Below are 15686 nucleotides of genomic sequence, written 5' to 3' on the forward strand. Positions count from 1 at the left end.
AATAACTTCACCTGCTCAAAGGGATATTCATTGTTTGCTTTAAAAAAAAAACTATCTACCAATAGGTGCCCTTCATTGTGAGGTATTGGAAAACCTCCCTGGTCTTTGTGGTTGAATCTGTGCTTGAAATTCACTGCTCGACTGAGGGGCCTTACAGATAATTGTATGTGTGGGGTACAGAAATGAGGTAGTCATTCAAAAAGTATTGAACACTGAATGAGTCCATGCGACTTATTATGCGATTTGTTAAGCACATTTTTACCCCTGAACTTATTTAGGCCAAAGGGGCTGAAAACTCATTGACTCAAGACATTTCAGCTTTACATCTTTTCTTAATTTCTACAAAATAAATCCACTTTGACATGATGGTGTATTGTGTGTAGGCCAGTGACACAACATCTACATTTAATCCATTTTTTCAGGCTGTAGCACAACATTTGGAAAAAGTCACGGGTAAAGTACTTTCTGAAGGCACTGTGTGACCTCACCTTGTTAGGACAAGTAGACTGAGTGAGTAATTAAATATTAATCCAGGTTAGCACATAAAGACACCCTCAGACAAAAGAGGGAAGGAGAGGGAGAGAGAGAGAGAGATATCACAAAACTGAAACCGGTCAGTAATCTTGTTTAGTAACTGTAGAAGCCCAGTAGCCATACCATTCAGGTTGGTAATGTGGTAGAGAATCTAAAGCTGCAGTGGTGAGGGTTGGCGTCTATGGTGAGGGTTGTAGTCTATGGTGAGGGTTGTAGTCTATGGTGAGGGTTGTAGTCTATGGTGAGGGTTGTAGTCTATGGTGAGGGTATGGTGAGGGTTGTCGTCTATGGTGAGGGTTGTCGTCTATGGTGAGGGTTGTCGTCTATGGTGAGGGTTGTAGTCTATGGTGAGGGTTGTAGTCTATGGTGAGGGTTGTAGTCTATGGTGAGGGTTGTAGTCTATGGTGAGGGTATGGTGAGGGTTGTCGTCTATGGTGAGGGTTGTCGTCTATGGTGAGGGTTGTCGTCTATGGTGAGGGTTGTCGTCTATGGTGAGGGTTGTAGTCTATGGTGAGGGTTGTAGTCTATGGTGAGGGTTGTAGTCTATGGTGAAGGTTGTAGTCTATGGTGAGGGTTGTAGTCTATGGTGAAGGTTGTAGTCTATGGTGAGGGTTGTAGTCTATGGTGAGGGTTGCAGTCTATGGTGAGGGTTGCAGTCTATGGTGAGGGTTGCAGTCTATGGTGAGGGTTGTCGTCTATGGTGAGGGTTGTAGTCTATGGTGAGGGTTGTCGTCTGATGGATGATGAGTTTACAACGTTTATGTTCTATCTTACTCTCAGAGCCAACCTGCCCAACTGGAGAGCCAACCTGCCCAACAGGAGAGCCAACCTGCCCAACAGGAGAGCCAACCTGCCCAACTGGAGAGCCAACCTGCCCAACTGGAGAGCCAACCTGCCCAACTGGAGAGCCAACCTGCCCAACTGGAGAGCCAACCTGCCCAACTGGAGAGCCAACCTGCCCAACAGGAGAGCCAACCTGCCCAACTGGAGAGCCAACCTGCCCAACTGGAGAGCCAACCTGCCCAACTGGAGAGCCAACCTGCCCAACAGGAGAGCCAACCTGCCCAACAGGAGAGCCAACCTGCCCAACAGGAGAGCCAACCTGCCCAACAGGAGAGCCAACCTGCCCAACAGGAGAGCCAACCTGCCCAACTGGAGAGCCAACCTGCCCAACTGGACAACAACACCACTGCAAGGTGAGCGTCTCTCATTAGTATCCCTGCAGTTATACAGTTACACTACATTACTGTTCTCATCCTCCAAGGAGAAGAAGTTTCAACTGGAGTGTTCAAGAGTTTTGTCTCGCCCTGTGAAACGGATGTTTGTTTTTTAATTTATTTTATTTTATTTTTATTTCACCTTTATTTAACCAGGTAAGCCAGTTGAGAACAAGTTCTCATTTACAACTGCGACCTGGCCAAGATAAAGCAAAGCAGTGCGATAAAAACAACAACACAGAGTTACATATGGGGTAAAACAAAACATAAAGTCAATAACACAATAGAAAATATATATACAGTGTGTGCAAATGTAGTAAGTTATGGAGGTAAGGCAATAAATAGGCCATAGTGCAAAATAATTACAATTAGTATTAACACTGGAGTGATAGATGTGCAAGAGATGATGTGCAAATAGAGATACTGGGGTACAAATGAGCAAAATAAATAACAATATGGGTTAGTTGCAGCGGAGGGTGCAGAGCTGGTGGCCGGGGTAGGGGTAGGGGTAGGGAGGGTGCAGAGCTGGTGGCCGGGGTAGGGGGTAGGGGTAGGGAGGGTGCAGAGCTGGTGGCCGGGGTAGGGGTAGGGGTAGGGAGGGTGCAGAGCTGGTGGCCGGGGTAGGGGTAGGGGTAGGGAGGGTGCAGAGCTGGTGGCCGGGGTAGGGGTAGGGGTAGGGAGGGTGCAGAGCTGGTGGCCGGGGTAGGGGGTAGGGGTAGGGAGGGTGCAGAGCTGGTGGCGGGGTAGGGGTAGGGGTAGGGAGGGTGCAGAGCTGGTGGCCGGGGTAGGGGGTAGGGTAGGGAGGGTGCAGAGCTGGTGGCCGGGGTAGGGTAGGGGGTAGGGAGGGTGCAGAGCTGGTGGCCGGGGGTAGGGGTAGGGGTAGGGAGGGTGCAGAGCTGGTGGCCGGGGTAGGGGTAGGGGTAGGGAGGGTGCAGAGCTGGTGGCCGGGGTAGGGGTAGCCAGGTGGAAAGCATGGCCAGACATAGCAGTAGACCAGTGGTACGTAATGTAGCATGGCTGTAATCCAGCTGTGACAACACACGCATTCACTCTCTGGCCGGCCGGCTGCTCTTATGTCGTCATCAGACCTGCCAGACCAGTCCGTCCGTCTGGCTCATCAGCTCTCTACTAGACCAGTTCAGTGGGAATCTGAAATATATCAGCCAGTCTGGTTTGATAAAGATTTTGAAACCACAAGTGAGATTATTTTTTAACCACTTACGCTCGTGGGAATTGGCCTATATTGATAGGGCTAGATTGAAATGTTCTTCCAGAAAAAATATGGGAAGCAAATGCATAACTATGGTAGCAATTAAAAGGGAACCGTTTGGAGATGATGATTAGACTAAAGGTGAGGAGATGATGGGTGAATGATTAGACTAAAGGTGAGGAGATGATGGGTGAATGATTAGACTAAAGGTGAGGAGATGATGGGTGAATGATTAGACTAAAGGTGAGGAGATGATGGCTGAATGATTAGACTAAAGGTGAGGAGATGATGGCTGAATGATTAGACTAAAGGTGAGGAGATGATGGCTGAATGATTAGACTAAAGGTGAGGAGATGATGGCTGAATGATTAGACTAAAGGTGAGGAGATGATGGGTGAATGATTAGACTAAAGGTGAGGAGATGATGGGTGAATGATTAGACTAAAGGTGAGGAGATGATGGCTGAATGATTAGACTAAAGGTGAGGAGATGATGGGTGAATGATTAGACTAAAGGTGAGGAGATGATGGGTGAATGATTAGACTAAAGGTGAGGAGATGATGGGTGAATGATTAGACTAAAGGTGAGGAGATGATGGGTGAATGATTAGACTAAAGGTGAGGAGATGATGGGTGAATGATTAAACTAAAGGTGAGGAGATGATGGGTGAATGATTAGACTAAAGGTGAGGAGATGATGGGTGAATGATTAGACTAAAGGTGAGGAGATGATGGGTGAATGATTAGACTAAAGGTGAGGAGATGATGGGTGAATGATTAGACTAAAGGTGAGGAGATGATGGGTGAATGATTAGACTAAAGGTGAGGAGAGATGATGGGTGAATGATTAGACTAAAGGTGAGGAGATGATGGGTGAATGATTAGACTAAAGGTGAGGAGATGATGGCTGAATGATTAGACTAAAGGTGAGGGAGATGATGGGTGAATGATTAGACTAAAGGTGAGGAGATGATGGGTGAATGATTAGACTAAAGGTGAGGAGATGATGGGTGAATGATTAGACTAAAGGTGAGGAGATGATGGGTGAATGATTAGACTAAAGGTGAGGAGATGATGGGTGAATGATTAGACTAAAGGTGAGGAGAGATGATGGCTGAATGATTAGACTAAAGGTGAGGAGATGATGGCTGAATGATTAGACTAAAGGTGAGGAGATGATGGCTGAATGATTAGACTAAAGGTGAGGAGATGATGGCTGAATGATTAGACTAAAGGTGAGGAGATGATGGCTGAATGATTAGACTAAAGGTGAGGAGATGATGGGTGAATGATTAGACTAAAGGTGAGGAGATGATGGGTGAATGATTAGACTAAAGGTGAGGAGATGATGGGTGAATGATTAGACTAAAGGTGAGGAGATGATGGGTGAATGATTAGACTAAAGGTGAGGAGATGATGGGTGAATGATTAGACTAAAGGTGAGGAGATGATGGGTGAATGATTAGACTAAAGGTGAGGAGATGATGGGTGAATGATTAGACTAAAGGTGAGGAGATGATGGGTGAATGATTAGACTAAAGGTGAGGAGATGATGGGTGAATGATTAGACTAAAGGTGAGGAGATGATGGGTGAATGATTAGACTAAAGGTGAGGAGATGATGGGTGAATGATTAGACTAAAGGTGAGGAGATGATGGGTGAATGATTAGACTAAAGGTGAGGAGATGATGGCTGAATGATTAGACTAAAGGTGAGGAGATGATGGGTGAATGATTAGACTAAAGGTGAGGAGATGATGGGTGAATGATTAGACTAAAGGTGAGGAGATGATGGGTGAATGATTAGACTAAAGGTGAGGAGATGATGGGTGAATGATTAGACTAAAGGTGAGGAGATGATGGGTGAATGATTAGACTAAAGGTGAGGAGATGATGGCTGAATGATTAGACTAAAGGTGAGGAGATGATGGGTGAATGATTAGACTAAAGGTGAGGAGATGATGGGTGAATGATTAGACTAAAGGTGAGGAGATGATGGGTGAATGATTAGACTAAAGGTGAGGACACATCAGTTCACCTGACACAAGTCAGAGTCCAAACATTACACTGTTGACTTTATTTACATTTTACATTTGCTGTACTTTTCACAGCATTTGTTGATAACGGTATTTGAAATGACCCTGGATACATTCAGCAACATGAACATTTGGGGTAGGTGCAATGTACAGTGCCTTCGGAAAGTATTCAGACCCCTTGACCTTTTCCACATTTTGTTACATTACAGCCTTATTCTAAAATGTATTAAATTACATTTTTTCCTCATCAATCTACACACAATACCCCATAATGACAAAGTGAAAACAGGTTTTTGAAATTAATGCATATGTATTAAAAATAAAATACAGATACCTTATTTTCATAAGTATTCAGACCCTTTGCTCTTAGACTCGAAATTGAGCTCAGGTGCATTCTGTTTCAATTGATCATCCTTGAGATGTTTCTGCAACTTGATTGGAGTCCACCTGTGGTAAATTCAATTGATTGGACATGAGTTGGAAAGGCACCCACCTGTCTATATAAGGTCTCACAGTTGACAGTTCATTTCAGAGCAAAACCCAAGCCATGAGGTCGAAGGAATTGTTTGTAGCGCTCTGAGACAGGATTGTGTCGAGGCACAGATCTGGGGAAGGGTACCAAAACATTTCTGTAGCAATGAAGGTCCCCAAGAACACAGTGGCCTCCATCATTCTTAAATGGAAGAAGTTTGGAACCACCAAGACTCTTCCTAGAGCTGGCCGCCCGGCCAAACTGAGCAATCGGGGGAGAAGGGCCTTGGTCAGGGAGATGACCAAGAACCCGATGGTCACTCTGACAGAGCTCCAGAGTTCCTCTGTGGAGATGGGAGAATCTTCCAGAAGGACAACCATCTCTGCAGCACTCCACCAATCAGGCCTTTATGATAGTGACCGGACGGAAGCCACACCTCAGTAAAAGGCACATGACAAAAATGTTTATTTTTAATTCACAATCTGTAGAAGCAATGAGAATAGAAAGGTTCAGAACTTTTGTAAAACATCACAGTACGGTTGAAATATATATGGCAAATTGAAATCCTATATGGATGGTGTTAAGAGATAGATGGGAGGTATTGAATGGAGTTGAAGGATGGGACTAATAACAAATAACAACAAATAATAACAAGATAACTAATAATGTAAGCACGCTGTGTCCATAATAAGTATATAGGTTGTATGTTGGGAGCTTTTGGGAAAGAGCACAGTTAGAAAGATATGGCATATAGAAGCAAACCGGATGGACATCATGAAAATGATCGGAGAGGTTGAGAGTAGAAGAAGTTCAGGAGCAAAAAAAATTATAATAAAAAAAATATATATATATATATATTCCAACAATTGTTTACAGACAGATTATTTCACTTAAATTTCACTGTATCACAATTCCAGTGGGTCATAAGTTTACATAAACTAAGTTGACTGTGCATTTAAACAGCTTGGAAAATTCCAGAAAATGATGTCATGGCTTTAGAAGCTTCTGATAGGCTAATTGACATCATTTGAGTCAATTGGAGGTGTACATGTGGATGTATTTCATGGCCTACCTTCAAACTCAGTGCCTCATTGCTTGACATCATGGGAAAATCAAAAGAAATCAGCCAAGACCTCAGAAAAAAATTGGTAGACCTCCACTAGTCTGGTTCATCCTTGGGAGCAATTTCCAAACGCCTGAAGGTACCGCGTTCATCTGTACAAACAATAGTACGCAAGTATAAACACCATGGGACCATGCAGCCGTCATACCGCTCAGGAAGGAGACTCGTTCTGTCTCCTAGAGATGAACGTACTTTGGTGCGAAAAGTGCAAATCAATCCCAGAACAACAGCAAAGGACCTTGTGAAGATGCTGGAGGAAACAAATACAAAAGTATCTATATCCACAGTAAAACGAGTCCTATATCAACATAATGTGAAAGGCCGCTCAGCAAGGAAGAAGCCACTGCTCCAAAACCGCCATAAAAAAGCCAGACTACGAACACCATCCCAACCATGAAGCACGGGGGTGGCAGCATCATGCTGTGGGGGTGCTTTGCTGCAGGAGGGACTGGTGCACTTCACAAAATAGATGGCATCATGAGGAAGGAAAATTATGTGGATATATTGAATCATGACATCAGTCAGGAAGTTAAAGCTTGGTCGCAAATGGGTCTTCCAAATGGACAGTGACCCCAATCATACTTCCAAAGTTGTGGCAAAATGGCTTAAGAACAACAAAGTCAAGGTATTGGAGTGGCCATCACAAAGCCCTGACCTCAATCCTATAGAACATTTGTGGGCAGAACTGAAAAAGCGTGTGCGAGCAAGGAGGCCTACAAACCTGACTCAGTTACACCAGCTCTGTCAGGAGGAATGGGCCAAAATTCACCCAACTTATTGTGGGAAGCTTGTGGAAGGCTACCTGAAACGTTTGACCCAAGTTAAACAATTTAAAGGCAATGCTACCAAACACTAATTGAGTGTATGTAAACTTCTGAAGCACTGGGAATGTGATGAAGGAAATAAAAGCTGAAATAAATCATTCTCTCTACTATTATTCTGACATTTCACATTCTTAAAATAAAGTGGTGATCCTAACTGACCTAAAACAGGGAATTTTTTCAAGGATTAAATGTCAGGAATTGTGAAAAACTGAGTTTAAATGTATTTTGCTAAGGTGTATGTAAACTTCCGACTTCAACTGTATTTGACGAAGCGGGCTCCTATGTATCAGACTGATCTACCCCAGGCAGCTATCAGCTAGGCTGATGAACCTCACAGCAGCTATCAGCTAGGCTGTTGAACCTCACAGCAGCTATCAGCTAGGCTGTTGAACCTTACAGCAGGTTACAGTTGTGCTGTTGAACCTTACAGCAGGTTACAGTTGTGTTGTTGAACCTTACAGCAGGTTACAGTTGTGCTGTTGAACCTTACAGCAGGTTACAGTTGTGCTGTTGAACCTTACAGCAGGTTACAGTTGTGTTGTTGAACCTTACAGCAGGTTACAGTTGTGTTGTTGAACCTTACAGCAGCTATCAGCTAGGCTGTTGAACCTTACAGCAGGTTACAGTTGTGCTGTTGAACCTTACAGCAGGTTTCAGTTGTGTTGTTGAACCTTACAGCAGGTTACAGTTGTGTTGTTGAACCTTACAGCAGCTATCAGCTAGGCTGTTGAACCTTACAGCAGGTTACAGTTGTGTTGTTGAACCTTACAGCAGGTTACAGTTGTGTTGTTGAACCTTACAGCAGGTTACAGTTGTGCTGTTGAACCTTACAGCAGATTACAGTTGTGTTGTTGAACCTTACAGCAGGTTACATTTGTGCTGTTGAACTTTACAGCGGGTTACAGTTGTGTTGTTGAACCTTACAGCAGGTTACAGTTGTGTTGTTGAACCTTACAGCAGGTTACAGTTGTGTTGTTGAACCTTACAGCAGGTTACAGTTGTGTTGTTGAACCTTACAGCAGGTTACATTTGTGCTGTTGAACCTTACAGCAGGTTACAGTTGTGTTGTTGAACCTTACAGCAGGTTACAGTTGTGTTGTTGAACCTTACAGCAGGTTACAGTTGTGTTGTTGAACCTTACAGCAGGTTACATTTGTGCTGTTGAACCTTACAGCAGGTTACAGTTGTGTTGTTGAACCTTACAGCAGGTTACAGTTGTGTTGTTGAACCTTACAGCAGGTTACAGTTGTGTTGTTGAACCTTACAGCAGGTTACAGTTGTGTTGTTGAACCTTACAGCAGCTATCAGCTAGGCTGTTGAACCTTACAGCAGGTTACAGTTGTGTTGTTGAACCTTACAGCAGGTTACAGTTGTCTTGTTGAACCTTACAGCAGGTTACAGTTGTGTTGTTGAACCTTACAGCAGGTTACAGTTGTGTTGTTGAACCTTACAGCGGGTTACATTTGTGCTGTTGAACCTTACAGCGGGTTACAGTTGTGTTGTTGAACCTTACAGCAGGTTACAGTTGTGTTGTTGAACCTTACAGCAGGTTACATTTGTGCTGTTGAACCTTACAGCAGGTTACAGTTGTGTTGTTGAACCTTACAGCAGGTTACAGTTGTGTTGTTGAACCTTACAGCAGGTTACATTTGTGCTGTTGAACCTTACAGCAGGTTACAGTTGTGTTGTTGAACCTTCAGCAGGTTACAGTTGTGGTTGAAGCAGGTTACAGTTGTGTTGTTGAACCTTACAGCAGGTTACAGTTGTGTTGTTGAACCTTACAGCAGGGTTTCAGTTGTGTTGTTGAACCTTACAGCAGGTTACAGTTGTGTTGTTGAACCTTACAGCAGGTTACAGTTGTGCTGTTGAACCTTACAGCAGGTTACAGTTGTGCTGTTGAACCTTACAGCAGGTTACAGTTGTGTTGTTGAACCTTACAGCAGGTTTCAGTTGTGTTGTTGAACCTTACAGCAGGTTACAGTTGTGTTGTTGAACCTTACAGCAGGTTACAGTTGTGTTGTTGAACCTTACAGCAGCTATCAGCTAGGCTGTTGAACCTTACAGCAGGTTACAGTTGTGTTGTTGAACCTTACAGCAGGTTACAGTTGTGTTGTTGAACCTTACAGCAGGTTACATTTGTGCTGTTGAACCTTACAGCGGGTTACAGTTGTGTTGTTGAACCTTACAGCAGGTTACAGTTGTGTTGTTGAACCTTACAGCAGGTTACATTTGTGCTGTTGAACCTTACAGCAGGTTACAGTTGTGTTGTTGAACCTTACAGCAGGTTACAGTTGTGTTGTTGAACCTTACAGCAGGTTACATTTGTGCTGTTGAACCTTACAGCAGGTTACAGTTGTGTTGTTGAACCTTACAGCAGGTTACAGTTGTGTTGTTGAACCTTACAGCAGGTTACAGTTGTGTTGTTGAACCTTACAGCAGGTTTCAGTTGTGTTGTTGAACCTTACAGCAGGTTACAGTTGTGTTGTTGAACCTTACAGCAGGTTACAGTTGTGCTGTTGAACCTTACAGCAGGTTACAGTTGTGTTGTTGAACCTTACAGCAGGTTACAGTTGTGCTGTTGAACCTTACAGCAGGTTACAGTTGTGTTGTTGAACCTTACAGCAGGTTACAGTTGTGTTGTTGAACCTTACAGCAGGTTACAGTTGTGTTGTTGAACCTTACAGCAGCTATCAGCTAGGCTGTTGAACCTTACAGCAGGTTACAGTTGTGTTGTTGAACCTTACAGCAGGTTACAGTTGTGTTGTTGAACCTTACAGCAGGTTACAGTTGTGTTGTTGAACCTTACAGCAGGTTACAGTTGTGTTGTTGAACCTTACAGCAGGTTACAGTTGTGCTGTTGAACCTTACAGCAGGTTACAGTTGTGCTGTTGAACCTTACAGCAGGTTACAGTTGTGTTGTTGAACCTTACAGCAGGTTTCAGTTGTGTTGTTGAACCTTACAGCAGGTTACAGTTGTGTTGTTGAACCTTACAGCAGGTTACAGTTGTGTTGTTGAACCTTACAGCAGCTATCAGCTAGGCTGTTGAACCTTACAGCAGGTTACAGTTGTGTTGTTGAACCTTACAGCAGGTTACAGTTGTGTTGTTGAACCTTACAGCAGATTACATTTGTGCTGTTGAACCTTACAGCGGGTTACAGTTGTGTTGTTGAACCTTACAGCAGGTTACAGTTGTGTTGTTGAACCTTACAGCAGGTTACATTTGTGCTGTTGAACCTTACATCAGGTTACAGTTGTGTTGTTGAACCTTACAGCAGGTTACAGTTGTGTTGTTGAACCTTACAGCAGGTTACAGTTGTGTTGTTGAACCTTACAGCAGGTTACAGTTGTGTTGTTGAACCTTACAGCAGCTATCAGCTAGGCTGTTGAACCTTACAGCAGGTTACAGTTGTGTTGTTGAACCTTACAGCAGGTTACAGTTGTGTTGTTGAACCTTACAGCAGGTTACAGTTGTGTTGTTGAACCTTACAGCAGCTATCAGCTAGGCTGTTGAACCTTACAGCAGGTTACAGTTGTGTTGTTGAACCTTACAGCAGGTTACAGTTGTGTTGTTGAACCTTACAGCAGCTTACAGTTGTGTTGTTGAACCTTACAGCAGCTATCAGCTAGGCTGTTGAACCTTACAGCAGGTTACAGTTGTGTTGTTGAACCTTACAGCAGGTTACAGTTGTGTTGTTGAACCTTACAGCAGGTTACAGTTGTGTTGTTGAACCTTACAGCAGGTTACAGTTGTGCTGTTGAACCTTACAGCAGGTTACAGTTGTGTTGTTGAACCTTACAGCAGGTTACAGTTGTGTTGTTGAACCTTACAGCAGGTTACAGTTGTGTTGTTGAACCTTACAGCAGGTTACAGTTGTGTTGTTGAACCTTACAGCAGGTTACAGTTGTGTTGTTGAACCTTACAGCAGGTTACAGTTGTGTTGTTGAACCTTACAGCAGCTATCAGCTGTGTTGTTGAACCTTACAGCAGCTATCAGCTGTGTTGTTGAACCTTACAGCAGGTTACAGTTGTGTTGTTGAACCTTACAGCAGGTTACAGTTGTGTTGTTGAACCTTACAGCAGGTTACATTTGTGCTGTTGAACCTTACAGCAGGTTACAGTTGTGTTGTTGAACCTTACAGCAGGTTACAGTTGTGTTGTTGAACCTTACAGCAGGTTACAGTTGTGTTGTTGAACCTTACAGCAGGTTACAGTTGTGTTGTTGAACCTTACTGCAGGTTACAGTTGTGTTGTTGAAGCTTACAGCAGCTATCAGCTAGGCTGTTGAACCGTTGTTGAACCTTACAGCAGGTTACAGTTGTGCTGTTGAACCTTACAGCAGGTTACAGTTGTGTTGTTGAACCTTACAGCAGGTTACAGTTGTGCTGTTGAACCTTACAGCAGGTTACAGTTGTGTTGTTGAACCTTACAGCAGGTTACAGTTGTGTTGTTGAACCTTACAGCAGGTTACAGTTGTGTTGTTGAACCTTACAGCAGGTTACAGTTGTGTTGTTGAACCTTACAGCAGGTTACAGTTGTGTTGTTGAACCTTACAGCAGCTATCAGCTGTGTTGTTGAACCTACAGCAGGTTACAGTTGTGTTGTTGAACCTTACAGCAGGTTACAGTTGTGTTGTTGAACCTTACAGCAGGTTACAGTTGTGTTGTTGAACCTTACAGCAGGTTACATTTGTGCTGTTGAACCTTACAGCAGGTTACAGTTGTGTTGTTGAACCTTACAGCAGGTTACAGTTGTGTTGTTGAACCTTACAGCAGGTTACAGTTGTGTTGTTGAACCTTACAGCAGGTTACAGTTGTGTTGAACCTTACAGCAGGTTACATTTGTGCTGTTGAACCTTACAGCAGGTTACAGTTGTGTTGTTGAACCTTACAGCAGGTTACAGTTGTGTTGTTGAACCTTACAGCAGGTTACAGTTGTGTTGTTGAACCTTACAGCAGGTTACAGTTGTGTTGTTGAACCTTACAGCAGGTTACAGTTGTGTTGTTGAACCTTACAGCAGCTATCAGCTAGGCTGTTGAACCTTACAGCAGGTTACAGTTGTGTTGTTGAACCTTACAGCAGGTTACAGTTGTGTTGTTGAACCTTACTGCAGGTTACAGTTGTGTTGTTGAACCTTACAGCAGCTATCAGCTAGGCTGTTGAACCGTTGTTGAACCTTACAGCAGGTTACAGTTGTGCTGTTGAACCTTACAGCAGGTTACAGTTGTGTTGTTGAACCTTACAGCAGGTTACAGTTGTGCTGTTGAACCTTACAGCAGGTTACAGTTGTGTTGTTGAACCTTACAGCAGGTTACAGTTGTGTTGTTGAACCTTACAGCAGGTTACAGTTGTGTTGTTGAACCTTACAGCAGGTTACAGTTGTGTTGTTGAACCTTACAGCAGGTTACAGTTGTGTTGTTGAACCTTACAGCAGGTTACAGTTGTGTTGTTGAACCTTACAGCAGCTATCAGCTGTGTTGTTGAACCTTACAGCAGGTTACAGTTGTGTTGTTGAACCTTACAGCAGGTTACAGTTGTGTTGTTGAACCTTACAGCAGGTTACAGTTGTGTTGTTGAACCTTACAGCAGGTTACAGTTGTGTTGTTGAACCTTACAGCAGGTTACAGTTGTGTTGTTGAACCTTACTGCAGGTTACAGTTGTGTTGTTGAACCTTACAGCAGCTATCAGCTAGGCTGTTGAACCTTACAGCAGGTTACAGTTGTGCTGTTGAACCTTACAGCAGGTTACATTTGTGCTGTTGAACCTTACAGCGGGTTACAGTTGTGTTGTTGAACCTTACAGCGGGTTACAGTTGTGTTGTTGAACCTTACAGCGGGTTACAGTTGTGTTGTTGAACCTTACAGCAGGTTTCAGTTGTGCTGTTGAACCTTACAGCAGCTATCAGCTAGGCTGTTGAACCTTACAGCAGGTTACAGTTGTGTTGTCGACTTATCATATCTGGCAGATTTGTCCCACCTGGCCGGACTTGTCCCATCTGTCTGACCGGCCATACTTGTCTCATCTGGCCAAAGTTGTCCCATCTGGCCGCCTTTTCCTGTTGGCCGAACTTATGCAACCTGTCTGACTTGTCCTATCTCAGTGGTTCCCAACCTTTTTGGGGTACTGTACCCCTTAAACACGTTGACCTGACTGAAGTACCCCCTCATGCGCTTGCGACAGGTATGATTCCTAGATTAGGTGTACATTTGACAAGAATGTGGTTACCTATGCGAATCTATGCTATCTGGTCGACTTGCCCTGTCTGACAGGCGGGCCTTATCCTATTGGCCGAACTTATCCTATGTGGCTGACTTGTCCCGTCGGCCAAACTTATCCCATAAAAAAAAAGTGTCCAGATTCTCTCCAAATTTTATTTTTTTAGGGAGGGGCTGGGGGGAGCAGGGACTTAGTGCTGCTACTATAATATATCTCTGATGTAAATCTCCCAGTGGTCTGTTATAGGCCTGACCTCTCAGCAGCCATCACACAGGAGCATTTTGTCACACAGCCTTGAACCATAAATCCAGAGGCTTTGACATCCAAGGGTTAAAGATGTGAAATTATTGAGAAAGAACAAGAGTCATCTGAGCAAGAGGGGCGTTGGAGGATCATTTATTCTCCTCTTTGACGGGGCTGTGGGAACACAAATATGTCATAAGACTGGCAGCCCACAGTTAGCAGGAAGGAGGGAGTGTGTCCTGTCATGTCCTAGTTATTAGTTACAATCATTATTAGTTCATTTAGCTGGTGTCAACATGACATTCTCTGTTGTGTGTGTCTGTCTTCATGTGTACAGTATTTGACTCTGCTGTCTCCCAGGTTATCTGACAGATGTCGTGGTGGAGAATTCAGAGGGAGGGTGAAGAGAGAGAAGGCTCTGGAACCTCTGGAGCTGAAAGACTTCCCAGAACCCCCTCCACCCGTGACCAACGAGGAGAGCCCTGACATCAGACCCACGGCTGCCCCCTACGACCCCCTCCCGGTAACTTCTGCCCCCTGCCCTGCCTACCACAGACCCACATCCATCTCTTACCAGCCCCTAGACACTGACCACCCACCCCCAGATGAGTCCTACAGCGATCCTGAACCCCAGCCCCAGACCTCTATACCCCAGCTTTATACCCAGCTCCAGACTGGTACCAGGAGGAAGGGTCCTGTCCCCCCGCCCAGACAAGACCCTTCTAGACATCCTGAGAACACACTCTCCCAGGAGTGTCTGTCTAGCTCTCAGGGCGGAACCTCCACCTCCCATGCCCCGGTCTCCTCCCACTCTGCCTCTGGTCCCATCCACTCCCCAAGGAGGGATTCTGAGCAAAGCAGAGGATTGGTGGAGAGGGAGCAGGAGGCGGTACACCAGGTAGTGCCATCCAATCCTGGTCCAGCCCTTCCTGCCCTGCCCAGTATGAAGTGCCAGCGGTCTCCCTCTCCCCAGTTTGCTCCTCCTCAGCTGACAGACAAGCCTCCTGTCTTTCTTCAGCAGAACCATGACAACCCTGTCTCTGTCTCGGTCCGTCTGCACCATGACCAAAACAACAGGTAAGATTAGACTTCACTCTCTGATCTAGTTGGAACTATGATGTATAGACTTGGAGTTATCTATTTCTTATCCATTGCATAGCTGTAGTGGTCTGTAGTGGTCTGTAGTGGTCTGTAGTGGTCTGTAGTGGTCTGTAGTGACTGGTCTGCTCCTCTTCTCCTCAGTCTCTCTGTACAAAGACTCTTATTGAGTTTCTGTCTCCATCCAGCAGCATTACCATGTGAATAACTCAACCAACGCAGTAGCAGCATAGTTTAACAGCTCCGATGCATTTCCAGAGCAGACGGACGTGATCTGTTACAGAGGCCGTTTGTTGCGGCTCTGAATTGAAACATAATTGATATCATCTGTAGAGAAGAGAACAGAGCTCTGTGGCTTACTGGACATTCCAGCCATGCTGGGTTAGGGGTGAGGGGAGGAGCCCAGAGTCTCTCAGCATTGCCAGGATGTTGGGCACAGAGGGGAAAAAAGCCTGTCATGTCATCATCATGTCATGTGACAATCAGCCCCTGGATGGTAGAATAACTGTAGTTCAGCTTTTTGACTTTTTAAGGCGTTTGCCTGGATTGTCCTGTTCCATGGTCTGAGTGTTCTCTCTGGGTTCTCTAACTGCTGTCCTGTTCCATGGTCTGAGTGTTCTCTCTGGGTTCTCTAACTGCTGTCCTGTTCCATGGTCTGAGTGTTCTCTCTGGGTTCTCTAACTGCTGTCCTGTTCCATGGTCTGAGTGTTCTCTC

At 44.7% G+C, this 15686-nt stretch overlaps 1 protein-coding gene across 1 annotated transcript in view; it reads left to right on the forward strand.

Moving 5' to 3' along the window:
* Positions 1–15686, forward strand: part of LOC121534196 (protein Shroom2-like) — a 133403-nt gene that overhangs the window by 97674 nt on the left and 20043 nt on the right. Inside the window, exons 7-8 of the mRNA XM_041840748.2 lie at positions 1315–1730; positions 14234–14950. Of these exons, the coding sequence (XP_041696682.2) occupies positions 1315–1730; positions 14234–14950 (1133 nt within the window). The remainder of the gene's footprint in view (positions 1–1314; positions 1731–14233; positions 14951–15686) is intronic.

The sequence above is a fragment of the Coregonus clupeaformis genome, unplaced genomic scaffold (genome assembly GCF_020615455.1).
Source record: "Coregonus clupeaformis isolate EN_2021a unplaced genomic scaffold, ASM2061545v1 scaf0295, whole genome shotgun sequence".
NCBI classification, from domain to species: Eukaryota; Metazoa; Chordata; class Actinopteri; order Salmoniformes; family Salmonidae; genus Coregonus; species Coregonus clupeaformis.